Below are 22,752 nucleotides of genomic sequence, written 5' to 3' on the forward strand. Positions count from 1 at the left end.
TATTCAATGGAATCTGTTAATTAGAATAACTTTGTAAGAAAACTTGTAGTAGATACAAATCGAACGTCCCAAATTTTACAATCGTCAAGAAAATTCATTGCATTGTAGAAAACTGTATAGCTGTTTTTAAAGAATTCTTTCTTGTTGATCTGTCCAGTTTCGATGGCGCAGCACGAAGTGGTTGGAGAAGAAAGACCAGAGATGTCACTGGCGACAACTTCGTACTACAAGAACAAAATATGTTACGTCTCCCACATCGTGAAGGATCGTTTCATCATTTAGAATTTCGTGTATCTATTTACATTTGACCAGCGTTTTAATATTACAAATCTGTTCGAGGCCCGACTATTTTACTCGAGAATGAGCGCGCGCATTTCAAAAATGTTTTCACGCAGCGGGACTCGTTGGTCGCTGGTGGGGAAAGTCTCGCTGCCTCGAATTCGAGCACGATTGTTCGTTTCGAATGATTAGAAAGAAATTGCGAGACTTTGTAGGTAACAATTACGCGACAAGTGAGAAGGGTTAGGAGAGAAAAGTAACGCGAGAACGTTGTGTCGAGATCGGTTGAAATTGTGGCGGCGCTGAATGTTTCGTTCGTCGGAGAAAGGGACTGGTTGATGGACGGCGTAGTCCGGAGCCTGGGCGTGCGTGCTGCGGTCGATCGAGCGAGAGTGAGCGCTGCGGACGGCATAGAGGCCGAGTTAAACGAGCCAGATCGCAGATGGACGTCCGCGGGAGCGTTCTGTCATGGAGAGCGCGACGCGACGTGTCGTTAAGTGTGCCCGAGTGTCGTCGACGTGCTCGTGCTCCTGGTCGTTGTCGTGGCCGTTGTCGTTCTCGTTGTCGTAGTCGTCGCGTGTGCAACATTTCGGGTCGCGTCGTGGGCTTATTGCAGTGACAGTCAACGGAGCGCGAGCGGGATAGATAGAGAAGGGAAGAGAGACAGGCGGATCGTGGTGCTACTATCGATACATCGTGAACTGTGCCAGCCGAATAATTATATCGGAGCCACGTCTCTCTTTCTCTCTCTCTTGCTGGATCCTGAGGCGGATTCCTGAGGAGAAAGAACGAGAAAGAGAGATAGAGAGAGAGAGAGTGAAAGAGAAAGAGAGCGAGGAAGAAGGAGAACGGTGTGGTCCTTCGTCGATCGACCAATCGGACGCACGTGCGTTCGACGTCCGGATTCGTCAAATAATCGATCCGATCGACGAGATCGGTGCTTGCGAGCGTGTGACACGCGTTAATTCACGGTGCAGGTGAGCGCGTCTCCTCTCTCTCTCTCTTTCTCTATCTGTCTCTGTGCCTGTGTCTCGGATGCGACCCGTGCGTTTCGGTGCGTCGCATTCGATCCACGTGTTGTTTCGGACACGGAGCAGGAAAGATTGTCAACAAGAAAGCGAGGTGAACAGAGAGAGAGGAACGGTAACCAAGCGGAAGGTAAACGAGGACAGAGAAAAAGGTCACCTGTGCTGTCGGACAACGAGAAACAGGTCGTTTCGCGTTTCGACGGACAGCGGTACACGTGCGTGTTTCCGGTTCCGCGTGTACGCAAACGCATTTGTAAACACGGACCGACGCACTCAGCCTCGCGTGCATTACAAAATTCCGTTCGAAAGTGCGAGGCTCGTGTCGCGCGTACAGTGTGTGTAAACAGAAAACCAGGACTCGCGCGAAGCGGCGCCGAACGACGTTCGGAGTTTGAGTGTGCTTACAATATTATCAGACGCGACACGCTCGAGGGAGAATCGCGACAGAGATCGCGGGACCGATAAATCCCGGGATTGATCGGGTGTGACGGAACAAGGAACGACCGGCTCTGGAAGTGTGATCCGCGCACGGAACGAGAATACGAAATCCTGTTAACTCGATCCGTTAACGTAACGGGCACGGAATAGTGGGGCTGTACGGGAACTGCTCGGTGGCGCGTATATACGCCAGCCGACGGACCGGACGGAATTGCGCGTAAACTGAAAAGCGGTTGTCCGGCGACGGCGCGACCATAATAATACCCCGGGTGTCGAGGTCGAGACGAGACGGGACGGGACGGGACAGAACGGGACGAGCGCGTTGTTTCGCGGGGTTAAGGTTGCCGGTTTCCGCGGCGTGGCGGCGAGGTCACCGAGAGAGGGCTGCGGCCGACGCGTGTGAAAGAAAGAAAGGGTAGAGGGAGGAAAAGAGGTGAACGATGCTGTCCGGTCGTCGCGGTTAATTCGCACGTGTCGCGATGTCGGCCGGCACGGCGGGCGTCCGTGGCACCGGCGCCGAGTGCAGGAAGTTCGCGCCGAACATATTCAACAAGAGCAAGTGCAGCAGCTGCTTCAAGCAGAAGGAGGAGCACAGCGCGGAGGCTCTGGAATGCAACAGGGTGAGTTTTGCTTGATGGACTCTGCTTTTCTCTCTCTCTCTCTTTCTTCCGAGCGCGGCAGCTCGAGTGCGTGCGTGCGACTCCGGTTTTCCCTCTCGCTCCGGCACCAGCCGATACCGCGTCCCTCCGTCTTTCTCTCGCTCGCGGGTCCGCGGCGCGACGCGCACCTATACGCCGCATCCCGTCGCACTCTCACGCGGTTGCGTAGCCGGTCCATCGCGACCGGGCATTATTTTCTCTTTGTTGCTCGTCCCTCGAATTCCTTGGCCGCGCTACCCGTGATCGGGACCAGGCTCTCTCGGGAAGGACGAAGGTCCTGGCGGGGAGGGACACGTCGATGTTATGTAAGACGAGCGTGTTACCGTCGTTACCGGTCAACAGGATTAGTGCACGCATGCGCTCGCGCTCGCGCGCGCCAGCTCTCCACGCGGGATCTCGCCGATTTTCGAACGCGGCGCGGTCTCCGCGTGCTATCGGAGCAAATCTCGATTTTCGCTTCATCGAATTGCCACGCTTTTCTAATTTTTCAGAATTTCAACATTTATTTTTTAAAGTATATGAACGAAGCGTCTTTAACATTAGGATAAAAGCTAATATATCGTTAAACGTATCGTTGGATTAACAGTTGAGCGAAAAGGAATTTAATTTGCACGCGTTCTCGATGCGATTTTGAAATGATATAATCAAGTGATGAGTATTGGGCGAAATGCGATGACTAATTGAACGCGGCTTGCTTTCTTTTACTGATAAAATCATTGCGAAAGTTTACTTTTTGGAGATCGTTTTCTTCGAGGCGCTTTCTCTAATGGGTCGTCGAACTTCTCGAGGCCTGTACCCACATTTTCTTGAGAAAATTCGATTTCTCGTCGGTGGCGAATTTCGAACAATCCCGATCGAGTCAGGGCCGTCGAAAGGGTCGCAGCTATTGGTAGTTTATAAATAAATCCGGCTAAAAATAACGCTTTCACGTTCGGGGGACATAAATACCAACCGAGGAACGGCTCAAGAAAAAACGACCAGGGAGTCTTTGCCGTTTCCTTTCTTCCCCCGTGGTTTTTATTTACAACGGGCCCGGGCGAGCAGGCCGATGAGCAAAATTGCCTCGTAAAAGGCAAGGGGGGAGAGTGTAAAATAAAAACGTTAAAAATCAATTCACGCTGCGCGTCGTACGGTACCGCCGGATAGCAGCACGGCAACGCATATATGTTAATATCGCGAAACGGTTAAATATCGCCGCCGTTTAAAGTCCGTTCGATAAGTCGATGTCGATACGGTTCCCTTTGTTTTCACCGACCAGATCTTCCGCGATCGTCCCCCCATGTTTCCTCCGGTTTTCTTGCTCCGGAACGCGATGCTCGCTGGCCCCGAATCGATACATATATTTTGCAATTTTCTTAGTAACAACCGTTCCGGGGAAATCCGGGATAAGCGCCGCGGAACATGACGCGATTATATTATCAATATTTTACTTTGAAGAAACGTACGACGCATTGCATTATCGGGTTATATGTGCTTGGGATGAATCGGAAAAGATAAATAGATCCGTGGAAGCCGAAGCGAAGATTAATAATTTTTCTGTAAATCCATGATATACCGGAGAAATAAAATATCTGAAAACGATGGTATCGACGCGTTCGACACGAGGGTAGAAAGATACAAAGTGAAAGAAAATTCGAGGAACGAATAACTCGTGGCACCATGTATGGATCGCGAAGTCAACGCACGATTTCCATGCAGCGTGTCCATTATCCTGTCCAACCCTCCTGTTTCCGGTACCGAAAATCGCCGGTTTCACGATCTCGTTGGCCCGCCGCCGCGCGGTCACGATCCCGTAAATCACGTTTTATCGCGAAGGGTTACGAAAAACGACCGAAAGTCATATCTCGCCGGTTTATTTTTGTTCGGCCGACGCAAGGAGGGGTTGAATTCGTGGAGCGCACAATGGGACACGTTCCCCGTGGTTTGCGCCGTTGCAAATTTCGGAATGTCGGCAGCCTTGCGACCTGTTCTCGGTGCATTCCAGCCGTCCTTCTCCCAGCACCCCTACAACAGGGCCCTTTCGAGAGTTGTTGGCTTGTCGGCTTTCGCCTGGATGCGGTATCTCTGTATCGGTTTATTCTCCTCCTCTCTCTCCCTCTCTCTCCCTCTCTCTCTCTTTCCCACCGACTCTCCGGCTCTTCACTCTCTCTCTCTCTCTTTATCGCTCTCGCTGTCTCTCTTCGGGAACGCTGTCCCCCATATAACCGCAAATAACGAATGCATACGCAATCCAACCTTTCTTTGCTCCTCGGTCACACGGTTCTTCGTCTCCCGGCTCGTAATTTGACGAGGAGAGCCTCGAATCGAAGGAATTTGACCTTTCGCAATCTTTCTCGCGGCCCTCCACCGCGATCGTATTCTACGGCCTCTGCCTGCGATCGGTCTCGCGGAAGTTGGAACGTGTCTCGAACCGGCCGGCTCGATTTTATCCGATTTCGCGTTCGATTTTATCCGCGTTTCTACGATTAATCGGGCGAGGATCGCGCGGCCGCGGTGCCCGCCGGCGTCGATTACGAGGCGGAAACGCGGCCGCGATACCTCCGACGATCTCTCGGTGTTTCTACGGGGGGAAGGAACGATCACGTTCGATACGTTCCTTCCTAGAGACCGACTCACCGTAGATCGCCCTCTGGGGCACTGGCTTCGATTCGTCGAAAGCGAGAGCCACGAAGCGACGGCCTTCCGCGGTCTGCATCGCAGCAGCGAAACGCGGAGGCGCTCGTCTCTGTGAAAGGGCTGTGCGGGAGTCGACGCCACGGAGTTTCTCGCCCGATTTGCAATTGTTCCACGGTGATTGTCCGTTAACGATCCATCGTTCGTCGGAGGTTAAACGGCCGTTTCCGAGCCACGGCTCGTTTGGCGCCCGAGCGCGATACCGGTTAATTAGAATTTTCGCACACCCGGCCGGCCTCTCGGCCGGGCGATCTTGATTCCCCTCCCCTTAATTTCTGTAATCGACGGCCTCCCGTTCGGCCGACTCCGTTCCGCGTTGCCCTGTGAGAAAATGATCGAAAGTAGCCGGGCTGCTCTCGAGAGCACAATCGAACGAGGGACGATCGATAAAATCCGAGGCTGTGCGTACACGTTGTTTTCTGGCGTCGTCGTCTCGGGGTCGGGCTCGAGGGGGGGTGTGGAAGAAGCAGGGCCCCGGGGGCCACGTTGTGCCTGACCAGCCATTATCGGTCCGCAGCTCCGTATTTTCTGTACGATTACTTCTTCGTGAGCGCCTCGGTAAGTGGCCTTCGAGAAATAATTTCCTGGGCCGACCGTCCGAGAAGAGACCGTCGTCGTCTCTCTCTCTCTCTCTCGCTCTCTCTCTCTCTGCGTGTTGGGGAACGGCCGACGCGACGGCGCGACTCGGCTCCGCTCGGCTCGGCTTCGCTTGGCTCGGTGTGTTGCGCGAGCACTGAGGGGGCTCCCGAGCCCCTGAAATTTTGATCCGGTGAAACGATCTCGGGATGCCTTACGGTACCGTCTGCTCGCCGGAACACGTTCTTCGCGAGCCTCGAGATGCGCGTACGTGTTTTCGCTGTCGATTACAAGGCTGCGCGCGTTCTGATCACGCGACTCGGCGAATCCCTCGCTGCCGGCCGAGAGCCGGTCGCGCGTACGTCTCAATTTCCAAGCTCCTCGAGACCGTGCTTAACGATCTGCACTCGTTTCCGTGCTGTCCGTGCCGCCACCAAGCTTAGAGGGCCACGGAACCTGGAAGCCGATTGGAAACCTGGAAGCTCGGTCGCCGACAATCGGCGAGAGGGCAATAGTCTCCCTAAGACCGCGATGTTGACTGCTTCATGTCAATTACCATCGACCACAATTATCCCTTGCATTTGCTTCTTTGAAGTCAGTGTTACTCTGCTTTACACTTGTTCAACCGATTGGAGTGATGTCTCCGTTTTAATTAAGTCACTTCTTGACGAGTTTCAATTATTAATCCAACGCAAGAGGGAATTACCATCTGAGGGAATTACCGAATCTGTCTCTGTTTGATAAATTTCCAAATCGATCCCAAGTCCTGCCATTCGTGTAGCTCAACCGAGATAGACGTCTACGTCGAACTTGTTCCTATCGTTCGCACATGGTGGCCATGTGTAGACTCCATACTTTGTTTAACGAGAACCGGCACAGGATATAAATAACTGCTCGTGAGTGACGCGAGATCGAGCCAGGGACTAATCACAGTTTTCGGTCCCGTCTACGCAAGGCTAGTTTTCATCCAAGGGCCCTCGGTGAAATTCGTCCCTGAGCATCTTCGTCTAACAACCACTCGGCTGCCACCGATCACGCGAACGTTCCGTTTACATTTTGTGCCAGTCCTCCTATAGAGCTTCGTTTATATACACTCAATATTCCCGGTTTAAGTGCTCGACGTATGCCATGGAGTCTAAGAACCGGGACGCTCTATATGCATAAGTATACTGGGTGTTCTAGAAATATCTGACTATCCGGAGAACTATAAAGAATGAACTTCGAATGATCTGAGCAATTGTTCTACGATTGCAAGTGTATTTTGGAACACTCTGTATAATAATACATAGGTGTACGTATATTGGTATAGGATAGAAATTCGAGCGGGCCGGGTACTAAAAAGCGAGAAAATGGGGGCAAGCGAAAAGGATGTAGCCTTTCAGAAGATTCGACGCTTGTATAAAGCATAAAGGCATGAAAGCTCTCTCTCTCTCTCGTCCGCCTTTTGGGTGGTAACCCGCGGCGATGAACGAGGTGTTGCCGTAATTTTTCCCCACCCTTATGGCCGACTTGTTCGCGGGTTTCGGATCGACTTCCGCAGGTTATAATTTAACGACGTCGCGTCGTTGAAAGGGAACGAGAGGAGAGGGCCCTTTTCGAGAGGCGCGAGAGGAAGTATCAAGATCGGCGGGGCGATACGTCATACGCACACCACCGCGAATAACAGTACTTCGCTTATGGCCGGCGTCGCGAGCAAACTAAATGTATGCGGCTAACAATGGACAGGTTACGGCTGACCGGTCGGCAGAAGTATTGTCCTCGGGTGGAGGGTGCGCGAAACGGCTCGGGCAGAGGACCAAAGTTGCTCGTTCGCGCGTCGACGAGCCCAAAATTCTTGCCGCGACAGCCTTCTGCATACTGATGCTCTTTAGAGCGATCCTCCGTCGAGATTGCCCGCGCGCGAACGACGCTTCGGGGACGTTCGAATCAATTCCGTTTCGCGGAAGTCGATCGCTGCTTCGAAGTTCGGCTACCGAAATTTTACAAAGATTTCACTCGTTCATGGAGGTCTCCTTACGTCCCGGGAAAAATTCCTTTCTCTCGACGAGATGCTATTAAAAGTACCGTCTTCCCGCGAAGCTGATCGTTGCGTCGACGGTCTTCCAGAGGCGACCACTGTCGGAAAAGCAGTCGAACGGAATAATATTCGAACCTTCGGTTTCCTTTTCGTTGTAGAAACGGCTAGGACGTCGGGTATGGAAATCAGGATCTAGTTTCCGCCGTGGGCATAAATTCGCATCGAGTTAGGGCCACCTAGCCGCCGCCGCGCGCTCTCGAGATTAGCAACTATCGAGGAAGCCCGAGGATGCTCGAGGACGGCTCGTCCTTCGCGCGGCGACATCGTAGAGCCCGGCCAACACAGAAAACCGACTTCTTAGCATAGTTGCACAGCCGGTGCTAGGGTACACCTTGACGAAGTAGCCGCGGCCTCGCCGTGTCCGATTGGCAAGGGCTTCTCCTGCCTCCGTCCCTCCTCGCGTCCTCCTTCGTCCTCCCACGAGGGGCCGTGTCCGCTTGGAAACGCGCCTTGTGGCCATTTCTTCCACGGCGGACACAACAACGCGCGCGGAGGACAGGCATTTGTGGGTTTTTGCGATGTCCTGTTGCACGACACGACCTTTCTGTGAAGCGGGGCCCCCTCTGATAACGATCTCTATTGCCTGTCCGTAAGATCATCAATAATTTGTCGTGACTGCGGCGAAAACCACGGGCCTTTTTTTTCCGCGCGCGATATTTATGCCCAGCCGGCACGCAGGTCGGCGACGTCGCGGCGTCAAGGCTCGCGCGCGCGCGTCTGTGCTCAGTTCGCCTCTGTGCAGCAGATAATCATCGAATTATAAATTGGTCTCGAACGGGGGGACCGCGCGCATAACCTTGCCGAGCGTCTCGTTCGGGCAGCTCTCCGCGACTTACCGAGCGATCGCGAGGAAAAACACCGCCGGCCTGCAGCTGTGTACACCGGGATCCAACGGTCCGATTCCGATAGATTTGTCACGGAAACGTGCCTCGCCGAGAGAAATCATAGAGGGGTTGAGACACGGGGAGGCACGCGAGAGGGGCGGCCAGGTAAGTCGCCCGGACGCGCTCTCCTGTTCGAGGGCTACCCAGAAGCCCTGGTTCCCGGGAACGGGGAGTTCTCGTTAAAGGGGATCACCGTAAATGTAAAGTCGACTGGTACAGATCGTTCATTGACGGAGACGCGTCTGGCTGGTTCCTGGGAAGCGGAGCCGTGCCAGGCCATTCAGACCTTTTATTTACCGTCGTCGAACGGCTTAAACATTCCCGTCCCGATGCCTTTCACTCCGTACCTATATCGGAGCCTTAATTGTGCGCAGCGCGGCGTTAATTGTTCGGCGAATCGATCGACGAAACTCCCGATACCAGCCTGAAAAACGGAGAAAGGGGGTGGGTTGCAGAATTTTCCTAGCGAGCGATCACGGAGATTAAGGATCCTCGAACCGATGGACCCGAGGCGATCGCTGCCGGTCGCCGAATGACGGTCGCGTTTTCAATGAAGTCCTTATAAAGGAAAAGAGCGTGGTCGCTTCTATGGCGAAACCGCGTCGACCGGCCTCGCGGAAAAACCGCCGGTTCGGAGGAAAGCAGAAGCGGTTGGCCGGGGCCAATCCGGTCGACTCTTCCCAGATTCGCTTAATCGGCGCAGGCCTATCGCGCCCAGGATGAATGCACCGCAAGCCGGGCCGCCGACGCGACACGACGGTGCACGCTGCTTCCATTCACTAGGAACGTAGGGACACGTCGCGCGCGCGAGTGTCACGACGCGACGAAGAGCTTTCGTTGAGCTGTTACGATCGCTGCTTCGGCTACCGGGCGTCTCTCTCTCTCTCTCTCTCTCTCTCCTTCTGTCTTCTCTGGCAGCCTCTCCGCTCCTCTCAGCCTACCTGCTCCCGCGCGCGGTATACCGTTACAACTGGATATGCGAGGCTTCGCGATTTTCTGCGGCGGTCTTTTTGCGATCGCGTCGCAACTCCGTCCCCGGGCATCGAGATCAGGATCAACGATTCATAACGACCCGACGACGACTGCCGTGGAAACGCGTCGTCTCGAAATCGTCGCGAGCTGCTCCGGCCGTTAATCAGCTTTCCTCGAGCGGATGTTGCGCAACCACCTGGCTAAACAGAGAATGGACAATCGGAGAAGAGGAGACAGGGATAATTGCAGGAAATGTATTGTAGCACGATTACGCGCACGGTTTAATACATTGTTCGGACTGGTTTGGCCTTCGATGTTACGCTACCGTGTTCAGTTCTCCGAGAAAAATGCTCTCCTAAAATAAACATTCGATCGAGAGAACGATGTTCTGATAACGGGAGAGCAGCAGACATCGCCGATGTCTGTCGTACACGTTCCGCGGAGGATTGTACGGGAAGCCGTAACATCGTTTGGCCGGAAAAATGCGCGCAGAAGTACCGAGATTATCCGGTTCCCGCGGCCCGGGAAAAAAAGCGACGGAATGGAAGAGGACGCGCCTCTCGTGACGGAGCTCAATCAACGGCCATCAATGGACTTCCAGCGGACGCCGCGCGGGGCTGCGGTGAGGGGAACTTGTCCCTTGATCGGGAACGATCACAAATTATCCGGCAGGTCCCGAGCGCCCCCGATCGGTAGGCACTATCTCATAAAGTGGCCGACCTGTGTTTAGCCTATCACGAAGTGGATGTCCTTGTCGTGACCGTGAGGCTAATTGCCGGTGGTCAGCGCAAGAGGAGAAGGAACAGAGGAGTCGGCGGAGGATAAATAGCGGTGGCGTTGGTGACGACGCGCGACGCACACGGGCAGAAGGCGAAATATCACGGTGATTCCGCGGAGAGAGAGAGAAAGAGGGAGAGAAAGAGGGAGAGAGAGAGGGAGAGAGAGAGAGAGAGAGAGAGAGAGAAAGAGAGGGAGAGATAGAGAGATGTGGAGAAAGAGGGGATATGTCGCTTGAACCGGCTGCTTTATTTTCGCCGTGGTCTCGGCCATCCATCATCCGCGGGTCCTATACGAAAGGACGTCTCTCCACTCTCCACGCTCGGTACGCGATCGCTTATGAGCCCCCTGGAAAAGATGGATGACTCGGCTGCTCGACGCTCGGCGCGCACGCGGCTTTCTTTTTTTCCGACGATTTTTCTAAATCGGCCGGAAACAGGGCCGCGCGCGCACCGCAGACTCGTTCACCGTCGTAAAATACGTTTCCTGGCGCAGATGGGTGCTAAATTGGACCAATCTGGTCGGTCGGCTCGTCGGCAAAAAATCATCTCCTCCCTCTCCAATCTCTCTCTCTCTCTCTCTCTTTCTCTGCCTCTCTCTGTCTCGTGTCACGGCATCAGTGTCCACCGTGTGTCACGGTCAGTCAGCGTCAGTCGTCTATTTCGTAACGAGATTTAACCCCTATGCGGTCGCATCAAGTTTACACTTAATTCTTCCGTAAAGTTAAATAATTAAATAGCTGTAGTGGCTGAGAGTAGATATACGACAGCAAAGGGTTAAATAAATCGTGTCACCGGACCGTTAAACAACACGTGTAGGACAAGCGGTGCGCTCGGATACGAGGAGGATCGTTGAGATAAATCCTGCGCCGTAATCTGTGCTAGATTTATTCTCCAATTGCATCGAAGATTACTATGAAAGGGACAAGTCGACTATGAGAAACAAGTCGAGAATGTGAAAAATGTTAGCTATTCAGGAGTTCGAAGGAAGACGAAGGGGAGGGAGAAAAATCTGTTGAATTGGCCGGAGGGGTTTGTTCTAACTCGCGCTCTGCTCCGCAATTACTCGAGATTTAAGCGCGCGCGGTTACAGGGTACGCCGAGGGTTTCCTTTCTCGCGATAAATAAGTTAATTAATAAATTGCTTTCGGTCGGGAGAAAATGATGGAGACCCCGAGACGGAATCGGCCGGGACAACACAAGCGGACAGGACAATTACTCGTGGAGGAGGCGCACGGCGGCGAGTCGAATTCGCCGTGTTTTGCATCGATACCGGTTCTCCGCGAGCTATCGCGCGATTAACGCGTTCTTTACGACGGCGCATGCGTCCGCGGTACACGTGCGCCGCGAGAAATAATCGTACATTTATGCTCGGCCGCGATTGGATAACTCATCAGCCAGAAACCGAGATCGCGCGCGCGGCTACCATAGGCGCTTCCCAGCACCGATTTATAGGTCGATGAAGTTCGATCGGCCCGCGCGCCCCGGTCATTATCTGTAATCGAACGGGCATAACGTACTGCCGGATCTCGTTTTCCTAATACCCTTCCTCCACATTTTCTTCCACCCCCCTTTCCTTCTTTCTTTCTTTTCATTCTTTACCACGATTCTCGCGCGTCGACGTTCTCTGTTTCCAGCCATTTTCCTTGAAAAACCAAAAGTTTTTCGGCGCAACGACACCCCAAACGATTAGAATTATTCTTCGGCGGACGGAGCGGTGGGGGGACGAATGTTCCCGACGATAGGTCACTCCGTGGATCATAAAAGCCACGGCAGTATCTCTGTTTTCTGCGGGCCTCAGATCTTATCCGACCTTGCCGTTGGTGCATAAGCGATTTATAAATAATGTATGGCCGTTTATTTATACGCGCACGTACGCGCCGCGCGTAGTCCTGCGCGAAGTGGACCGTGGAAGGAGCGATCGAGCAAAAACGAGGAACACGGGATCACGGGGTAGGGACACGCGATTGCCCGTATTCGTTTTAGTCGCGAACGTGATTCATTCAGATGTTACGTTGCCTCGCCTCGCCTCGCATCGCCTCGGTCTGCTCCCTTTAAACCGGTCAACTCGAGCGAGAGCATGCTCTGGTCAGGAATTTTCGACCCTGATCGCGACCCTGCACGCCCTTCGCATTCGCTCGCCCCACTTTCAAATTCTTTCGCACTTTCGCTTCCGACGATTTCTTCCCCTTAGCGAACCCTTTCGATCCGGGCTACGGCTTCACTTTCGAATTATTTATCTTCGCTTTTAAATAGTCTATGTTAGCATCGTTGAGATTATTAAAACACCTTGATCCAAACTACATTACAATGAATAAAAATCGTGATTGGCAGGACGCGCCAACTACATATTCTGTCTCGGAAGTTCATTTGCCTGTCAAAGATCTCGCGCGTTCGGACGCAATCGATGATGTTTTTCGATAGTACACGGGACACAGAGTGAATTTGCGGTTCGAGCCTGCAGGCTCGCGGCTCGCGTAGCAACCGCACCGAAACCGCCGCGTCGGACAGGTACTCGCATTTCCAATGGTCAATCGTCCAAGACGAGGGCAATTTTTACGGCAAAAACGTTCACGCTTCGATGTGTTCCGAGCCAAGACGTCTCTTCCCTCCTTCGCAGACGGTTTTTCGCGTCATTTGCGGTTCGATGTAAGCTACTACCTCACCGTAATGACTCATCCTGCCAGCGAAAAGTTGATTCCCGTCTCTCGCGCGCGGCGTATCAGACGACAATCCGGCTCCCGGGTACCGTAATGCACGCAAGAAAGGGCCAGACTTGATTTTGTGCGAGGGCTTTACGACGCCGGACCCGACCGAAATCATCAATGAGCCGCTCTGGGATTGGCCTGACCTGGCCTGGCTCTTTTCCACGCCAACAGGCACAGCTCTACCACCGACGGAGTCGTGTCCGTTCAGAGCTTTGTCATCCTCTAGATTCTAGATTCTAGATTCTAGGTGTCTAGAAACATCGTCGGTCGTTGACACTGCTCGATCGTGAACATTCTCTGATCGTTTCGTTTCGTGTGCCCGATCGACGCGGAATAAATCCGATCGCATCGGTCAACGATACAATGTCGTTCGGTCGTTTCACGGGTCAACGACGAAGGCGACTCGGCCTCGCCGAGGTCTTCGACATATTTTTCGACGCCGGGCGGCGAGCCCGATTCCATAGAGGCCGGGGGCGATCGCGGAGCCTCGATCATTCATTCTCACGTTCCTCTTTCCCCGTTTAATCCCCGCGGGAGATGCAACGGCTCCCAATTCTAATCTTCCGGCCCGTCGAATCCTGCTGTCCCGGCTGTCTGAACCTGGCCAAACACGGAGTCGTGTGGGAGCCAAGAACTTTCCACCTGTCCTCGATCTTATCTACGCCGCGAGCACCGCGCAGCCACGCAGCAACAAGTCCGAGACGCGCCGCTCCGTTCCCCGGACACTCTCCGGGTTGCACGTGCATCGCTATGAATGGCGCGGTGCGCGCCGCGCACGTTCCTCGCCCAAACTGCGCTCGATCGCGGCTCGACTTTCCAGTTCATTGAGGCCGAATGCGCGAAACCGCGCATCCTTCGAAATCGATCGGGAATGATCGAGTGCCGACACTGGGTCATCAATTTGCCAAGGTTGAGACGCGCGTTCCAATGATTCTGGAAGACATTCCCAGCCGTTGATCTTGTCGAGTGTTGAGTACGACGCGCGCTTTTAATTCAACGCCCAGCATTCCGCGAGTCGAATGATCGATAGATCCAGTTTCGCGTTGGAAGGCTCGGCGAAGGTCATTTTCACGACGGTTTCGTCTGGTTTCCGTGAGATCGAGACCTCTTCCCGCGGCACGGTCTTCCCTTTATCACGGCGCAGCGCTGTGGTTTAAAACAGTACTGTGCTCGATAATAGTCAAATTCCAAATGGTTATATTTTAGTTTTGCTGGACGAAATATTATCTTACGCGACTTTCGACGTCGCTCACCAAAGACGATTTTTATGCAAACAGATGCACCTTTGTGTTGTCTTCGACAAATTATTAAGCGGCGACGCGCCTGCTCGGGTGAGGGCCACGGTCGTCGCGAGGATCTCTCACTTTCACCAATTTGTCACCTGCGCGCGGCCGGAGATACTCCGATATTAATTAATCTTCCGCGGGCACACGTTCGCCTTGGATTCGCGCGTGGATGCGGCGGCGAAGGCTGCGGCGACGCGCATCTTCGTTTAGACGCGCACGAGGTGAAAAGTCCTCAACCTTCTTCGAGGCAGCATCTCAGCGCAGCAAATTCACCATTGACCCCGGATTGACAGCAGTGTCTTCATATCAGTTGACATGATACACGTTGGCTCAACGTAGGCGCTAGGGTTAGGCTGTCCTCCGCTACTTCGGCATATTCGCAATCAGGTGTCCGCTACACTCACGCGAGTGCCCACTCTTCTTTGATCGGCGTCGCCACGCATTGCGTTTATGCTACAATCCGTGACGACATGTCCTACTCTCGCCTGTTGGACCGACTTGGGAGACTGATCTTAGATAGCTGCCCACTGCGAGTCGGAATGAAAGCAACGAGGCTGGCACCGTGGAATCGGCGAACGCGACGCGATCGACACTCGAGTTAGTTAGAAAATAACAGTCGCAGTCCCTTGAATCAAAATGCTCATTTATTTATTACTATTACTTTGAAGACTACCAGCCGCCGAGACCTCGCGGGCACTATACTTATAGTGTGTCGAGGCGGCTTAATTTTCCATCCGAGCAATCGCATGGACCCGCAAGAGACCGAGCCTCGCGCTGGCGACCCCGCCTCCAAGAACCCGAAAGGGTGATTGCAGGCTAAGTGGGTCACTTCCCTCTCTGGGACGGTCTTCTCCTCGGATGATCCCTAACGGGTGACGGGGGGGTTTTTCCCTGCCTGGAACGCGCACACGTTCCAGGTGTGCGTGTACCTCTCTTATCAGTGGTTTATCGCCCCAACATCGCCGGCGTAGGCTAACTTGTAGCCTGGTCCGAATGAGCTAGCGCTTGCGCTCAATATAAAGCTCCTGATCTCATTAACACTTTGAAGACTACAATTGAAACAGCTACTGTAACAAAAACTGTGCGCAATTTAAATAAGTTGGATCTTTTCACTGTAGTCAAGCAATGCACGCCAGTCAATTTTACTCGGTTATAGGACGGAGCGGTTCGCTCGCATAGAAAGCAGCCCGAGGATCATTAGACATGAAGGTTAATTGAATCGGGAAGGTATTAAAAGCCCGGGAATTCTATCGTTCGATGGATACCAGGTCCGTTAAGAAGCGCTTTTTTTTTCATCGAGGCTGCACGGTCGCTCGGCCGCGAAAGTAGACAAATAATCCGGCGGCCGGTTTCCTCGAGCAGTTAGTTCTCCGCGGAACAGTTCGACGATTGTGTCTCGGCGGCTGGATCCGCAAAACCGCAGCCCGGGAGAAAGGAGGAACGAGGAATCGATAAGACGCGGACGGTCGCGCGGGTGAGAGCGGGAGGAACGATCGGGCTAGCGTACGCGAGAAAAAAAAAAAGGAGAAACGAAGGAGATGATAGATCGTAAAATTCGGAATGCAAAAATGAAATACACAGAGGGGATCGTTGATCCTTCTCGGTAAACAGCCGCGTCCGCGATAAGCCCGCGAACAGGAAACGATTATGCAGCGATTCCGGCCTGTAAAAACTGTTCCACGGAGGGTTTATCGCGGCGCGGCGCGGACGGGCCTCGCCGGTAATCTCCGCCTCTCGGCATCGACTATCGTTCTCGTTTCAGAGCGCCCTTAAACAGGCCGGGTTATTAGAGAGTTCCGTGGCAGTCGTAACGAAGCGTTTCTAGTGCGGCCGTGTAATTCCTCGAGTCACGTATGATCGGTGTAGACGAGTTTCCTACCCCCTCGCCTTTTTCTCTTTGCTCCCTCCATCTCTCTCTCTCTCTCAATCTATCTCTATCTTTCTCTCTCTCTTTCGCGCGCGTTCCCCCTTTTCCCTAGCGTCGCCCCAGCCCCTCCTTTTCTCGTTCTCCGTTCGTTACGCGGCTCTTCTATCTCTATCTCTCGGCCTGTCTCTCCTCTCGTCGTTTTGCTATGGCAGGCACGCTGCACGCTCGATCCTCGATCCTCGATCCTCGCCCACGATACGCGTTCCCACGTGAGAGACCCGCGCACACGTGTTCGCGCGCACGCACACGGCACACGCATACGTCCACTCCAGAGGACGCACAAGAGCGCGCACGCACCTTGCGTAACACACGGCCGCGATTGTTCGCCGTGCGTGTCGCCGACGGTGTCGGGCACCAAGCGTAGGACGCCGAGTTGTCGAACGGACTATCCGATTCGAAAATCCGACCGATTATTAATCCGGTCGCGAGCTATTGCCGGGAATTTGTCCCTCGAGCGCTCCGTCTCATCGGTGATGGACTTACTTACTTACGTATGGTCACGCGAACCGGAAAAACAATTCGACGAGCCGAGTAGATGAGGCACTGGGTAGGACTTGCTCCATTAAAAGATGCCGATGTGGTTCGCTGCCTTGAAATCGATGGTAAACGGGTGGATCGCTGTTATTACGTGTTGGTTTAAAAACTGTGGAGTTTGGGTCCAAGAGTCGATTCCAAAAATGTCACACAACGTGTGAAATTTCTATTATTTCTATGCTATTTAACTGTATTTGTATATAGATATCCGACCTCGTAAATTTGCCGTGCGAAACAAATGCACCCGTAAAGAAGTAACGCCTGTTGAACCAACCCTCCAATAAAAAGGAACACGAGTCTGCCAATGTCGGCGGATATTAAGCATATCGGAAGAATTTTCAAACATCGTCCGGGAGCCCATAAAATTTCAAGACCGCCGTGCTCGGGGTCCGGCGAACGGTTGCCGTTTCGTTAAGGGTATTAATTATGTCGCCGCTCGTTAAGCTAATTGTCGATTAAAACAATGACGGTATAACGCTAATTACGAGCCGGGCCGAACGAGCGACAGTGTCGGCCAATGACGGCATTAATCCGCTCTTCGAGTAACTCCGGTCCCAATTTATACCGGAGAGTCATCGGGGATCAGCGGCGCGGCGGCAGAACGTCGACGACAGTCGATGGGACCAATAAAAGTCACCGGCTCGTTAATTTACGTGCTCGTATCCGACCGAGACTAATTTGCCTCTCCTCCTCGAAAACCCGACGATTGCGCAACCTCTTCGACGAGGAAGCGACGTAGGCGTGTTGCACCGGTGCTTGTCCGTCGTAAAATCACTCGTAAACGGTCCTCGCGACGGCTATCTTCCCCGCCGAGAGTTCGGTGGGAGATGTTCCCCGCGGGAAATTCTTTGGATCTTCCGTCGTCTAGGCGAAAATCACTAGAAAGACGGCGAGTCGCGATCGACGCGCTAGCAATGTCTCAAAAATGGCCAATATTTTCCAAATTTGAAGATTAGTTTCTCAATTGCATCTGGTAATTAATTAAACTTTCAAAAGCCCGTTGATTCGCCGTACGCTGCGTTTTTAAAACAGACTCGTTCGCTTTCGCTGACGCAGCCCGATTATACAAGGGATCGCGAAACTTTTCGAGATCGCGACTACGGTGCGAGAGGGCGATCGCGGAGCATGTGACTTTCTAAAACGAATAACGACTCCCCCCCCCCGAGATAGAACTTCCTCGAAGCCGTAGGATTGAGCAAGACGCGTCGCGCGGACCGACCGGGAAGGAGGAATCGTGGATTAAACGGCCGAGATTTACGGTAGCCGGATTGTGTTAGCGTTCCGCAGTGGGACTTTTCCCAGAAAACGTTCGCCGGTTTCGTTCCAGACACTTGAATCTTATCTGAGATCGGCGCGGTGGCCAAGAAAACACGCGTCACATTCGATCGAGAACCGACTAACATTTTACGGCGAAAATATTTCGACTACTATTTTAAGTAACAGATTCTTCGCGATTGAAATAAAATAGTACTACGGTACACCTTAGCCTGATAAAAATCTGATTCGTAGCTTTAAAAAATTCTTGTTATTCCCGATTGTGACATGATCTCGATAGAACCTTGACTTTTGTAGAGAATTCGGAAGTTCACGGTCTTCCTAGTTCGTTGCTCTTGTTCGGTGAAACGGAGTCGCGTCCGACTAAAATGCAGTCGGCCAACGGGCGCAGACTCCGGGGCCCAGACCTATCGATTACCGATCAGATCCCCGTATCTATGTCAATATTGTATTACCGGGAGGGGGATGAAGCGAGTTCCCGCGTTAACTCATAAAGAACTCGTTGCATGGGAGTCGCCGTCACCGACGCCGACCGTGCGGTACGTGGGTGCTCGCTCGCTCGCTCGCGTTCGCTAATCTATTCGGGCGTTGTCGCATAAACGACCGATGACACTTGGGCCGCGATTCAAGGAAAACGATCTGTCCGACGTGTCGCGAACGGAGGAGGATTTACGAGCCGCGATCCACGACTTACGACTCCGACCGATCCGCGACCGATCCGATATCGTTCTACGAAAAGAAACGATTTTCCGCGCGCGGCTCGGATACTCGGGCCGCGCTCGCATCGACGGATCCCGGATCTTTTTCCACGCGAGCCTCGTTTCCCTTCCCCTCCCGAGCTTGCCCGAAGCCTTAAAGGCTTTCGAGTCCGAGCCGCCGGCGAACGTATTTATAGAACGCCGGGATTTCGTATTCCGTCGACGGCGATTGTCGGCGATACGTTCTCAAGTCACGACTCGAAAATTCTACCCCGAACATTCTTCGCGACGCGACTCTGAATCATCCCGCGCAGCACGCGCGACGGCCGGTCGAGACATTATTGAACGGTGATTCGCTATCGCTCGGAAAAAGAACCTCAGAACCCCGTCCTTGCGAATTTAGACCGTCCGGGTTAGAATAGAATCTATAAAAGCAGCGCGGCTCGATCTCTGCGTTCCCCTCGCTTTCTCCGAATTCGACGTTCCCTCCTAGTCTCGTCGCGTTTAACGCATCGCTGGAAGCCTCCCGGATTTCGACTTCGAGGTAATCCGCGAGATCCGTAGACCGAGGGAGGTAGCTACTTTCTTGCGATTCGGCCGAGCGAAGTCGACAACGTCTGGAAGACGCGCGAGATTACGGTGCTACGTTTCGGTGGCTGTCTACCGTCTGCTGACAATAATATTGATCCATCAGAGGCCCCGTGTCAGGTGGCTCGCGCGCGCGGTCTCGGGACATTCTTCGCGGCGAGGAGGGTTCCTTGCTCCCGGTGAATCGACGGGAATGAAGGAAGAGGGGCACGGCGTGTCGGGAGAAACAACCTTTGAGTAACACGAGGTTGTAGGCTGCTGCGACGTGTCTGCGCGTTCCGCAGCCAGAATGACGAAGGGGAGTAAGATGCTCGGGGGAAGAGAGGAACTGGGAGCAGGAGCGAGAATGAGAGAGAGTGAGATGGAGACAGAGAGAGATGGAGAGAGAGAGAGAGAAGAGGGCACGGGAGAGAGCGAAGAAGGTGGATCATAGGAGGCGAGGAGGAGCCAGTGAGATAGAAGGCGTCCTTGATAGACAGGATGCCCCTGCCTGCTGCTTTCGTACCGTATAATCTTCTCTCTCATCTCATTCGGCCACTTGCACGGGGTGTCGGGGAACGATTTGCACCCATGCCGCGTCTCCTCGCGTCGCCTCGCGCGCGTTGCCCGAGCGTCGTCAAAGGGACATCAAACGATTCGCGGGACATTTTGCTGCGTCCGGGTGTCCAAAAGAATAGGTCCGGCGAACGGATCGGCTCCGTCCACTCAGAGGAACGCTTTGGCCGATGCGTCGGCACCGAATAAACCGCTTCGAGAGCCTTCGTAGTACGACGCTATCTTCTCGGCCGAATGAGAAGTTTGATAGATTTCGAGATCCCACCGCGGCGGAGCAATTTTGTCTCGAGTGTCGGCGAGGACAGTCGCCATCTGGAGAAAACTCGTGGACAGGGGTCAACGTGCCTGCGCGGATGCTGCAAGGGTGTTACTCGAGCGGTCATCCTCCTTCTTGTTTGCCTCTTTGAAATTGTAGAATCCGTCGCCGGGGACTCGAGGTGCACGCATGGCTACAATAGTCCTCCGACAAAGTACAGTTAACGCCTCGTCTGCCGCGACGAGCGTACGCGGCGGAAGATGCGAGTTTCGAGAGGAGTCCAATTAGCTTTACTTTTATTATCAGAGTTAGCTTTTTTATTGAAGACTATTAGTGTATTTGTACAAATTTCATTCAATGTATATCGATGGAAATATTGAAATCTTCCGCCATTTTAAAATCACAAACAAGTGCCAGAGAAACCTATTCTCGGGGATAGATGATTTCAACGAACCCTCGAACACGAGAGGGTTCGTTAAAACCGAGAGAACGGGAGACGGCGCGGATCGTGGAGAAACTCGATCGCGCGGAGACCATTTCGAAACGGTTTCATCACGCGTTTCTGAATGACTCGGTGTCAGCGTTTCGCCCCGTGACCCTCCCACGTTCGAGTCCACGCACCGTTGACGTCTCGACCGCCCATTTGGTATCCGTGAGCGGCTCCCGTGCGTCCATACGCCACCGGGGAGACCTAAATAGCAGCGGCGAGATTCTGCGCCGGTTGCCAACCCGTTTAGGCCGTTCAATTTTGGAGCGCGGCTCCTCGTCCTCGGCATATCCTCTACCTGTGTACGCTCCGCGGTCCAATGCTCCGTCCGGTGATTTCGGTGGCGAGAGGAGAGGAAACGAGAGGAGAGAGAGAGAGAGAGAGAGAGAGAGAGAGAGAGAGAGAGAGAGAGGAGCGAAGAGGAGAGGCCTATCATCGATGGAGTCGGTGCGCTTGGATTCCGTGGCCTCTGAAACCACAGTTCTGCCAAGCCGGAATTCCATCTCCCGTCGAACGCCGCGCCGGATCGCTCGATCTCAGTCCGGGCCCGCTTGATTATAATCTCCCTCGGCCACTATGGCGGCATGCAATCTGAAACTCGGCGGAGAAGCATGTCACTCGGCTGTTCGCAGCTGCCAAGGCCTATGGTTATCCCATCGTTGGACATCCTGCTCGTTTTGCTGGCCGCGGACCCGCGGAATCCCGATCCGTGGATCGGCGGCGCGCGGCGCGGATCGCCGCGGCCAGCAGCCCCGTTCGTTTGCCCGATCTAGCTCGTAGATCGCGACGATCGATAGATATCCCACCGATCTCTCTACACGGTAGCGCAGATCACTGTAATATCGACCATCCGCCTCTGTGCTCGCGCTGCGAGACCAACGAGAAGCGACCACGGGGGTACACGATCCGAGGAGCCCTTCATGCTCCGTTGAACTCGATCGCCCGATCGATAGATTTACAATAATTCCCCGGTAACGTCTCCGAAGACGTCCTAGAGTCGATATCATCGAGCTTTTTCCTCGTTAAGGTCCCAGCCTCTTGTTCGATGAGAATCTTTCGCGTCCTCGCGCGGATGAAAATTGACGCTGGTCAGAGCGGATCGGAGCGCAATACGATGCGTTTCATTATTTTTCTCTTCGATCCACGTTTCATCTCTTGCGCAACCTTCTAGCAATCGTAGAATCGGCTTCGAGCGGTTCACCTTCTCGACGACTCGGTCCATCGTATATTTTCGGAACGGGATCGGCGATTTCAGGCGCAGAGCGATATTTAGCGAACAGCCGTGTCGTATCCTTCGGTCCCGCCAGCCGTCGGTCACGAAAAGGCGAGAGGGATTGCGGCGGCCGTTCCGTTTTCCAACGAAAAGAACTACGCCTCGATCGAAATACGGGAGTCACGAATACGTACTCTGTCCGTGGCGAGACTGGCCCGGCCAGACCTGCCGGCAGCTGGCACAGCTCGCAACAGGATCGTTGCAGAACGTTTCGTGAGGATTTCCAATCGGGTTCGCTGTCCTCCGCGGTGCTTTAATCTCCCCGTCGATCGCCATCAATCGAGCCCAACAGGCACACGGAAAAGTATTCGCCCTTTCTCCGGATCACCTTTCACGTTTTACTGAACTTTCGTCATGGTTCTCGACCGGATTTTCGATCGGTTCGACGGCGTATTGCGAAACGCCCTGTCCCGTCTCGAAGACTCCGATACCTTTCATGCTAATTGCCAGCCCAGGCCGCGGCTCTTCGTGATCCGAAAAATCGACGGAAAAGTTTATCCAGTCGGAAGCGCTCGCCTTTAACAATAAGACATTTCCGTGGATCGATCGCGGAGCACTCGGTGATCCCATTATGCTGATCGCTGGCATCTCCGTTAAATCACGGTTATGTCTACACGGATCGTTGGAATTCGAGGGAAACGATCGCAACGCGCCGGCAGCCGCGTTCGTTGGACCCCGACGCGGGTTCGATAAAAAACCGCTAATCGGCCCGGCGCCGATAAAACTGTCCCCGTCCAAGGGGCCCTATCTTCTCCGCGGAAACGGGCCGGGCCTGGTCGCACACTCGGCCGCAATATCGGTCG

The 22,752-nt window shown here is 53.6% G+C and overlaps 1 protein-coding gene across 7 annotated transcripts in view; it reads left to right on the forward strand.

Annotated features, from left to right (window-relative positions):
- The first annotated feature begins 722 nt into the window (after positions 1 to 722).
- The window catches only part of Osp (myosin phosphatase Rho interacting protein outspread), a 150,086-nt gene continuing 128,056 nt past the window's right edge, over positions 723 to 22,752 (forward strand). For all 7 annotated transcript variants that reach the window (XM_078188528.1, XM_078188532.1, XM_078188533.1 and 4 more), the window contains exon 1: positions 723 to 2,365. In XM_078188528.1, the coding sequence (XP_078044654.1) occupies positions 2,225 to 2,365 (141 nt within the window). In that variant the 5' untranslated portion in view covers positions 723 to 2,224. The remainder of the gene's footprint in view (positions 2,366 to 22,752) is intronic.

This window comes from Augochlora pura, chromosome 8 (assembly GCF_028453695.1).
Source record: "Augochlora pura isolate Apur16 chromosome 8, APUR_v2.2.1, whole genome shotgun sequence".
Taxonomy (NCBI): domain Eukaryota; kingdom Metazoa; phylum Arthropoda; class Insecta; order Hymenoptera; family Halictidae; genus Augochlora; species Augochlora pura.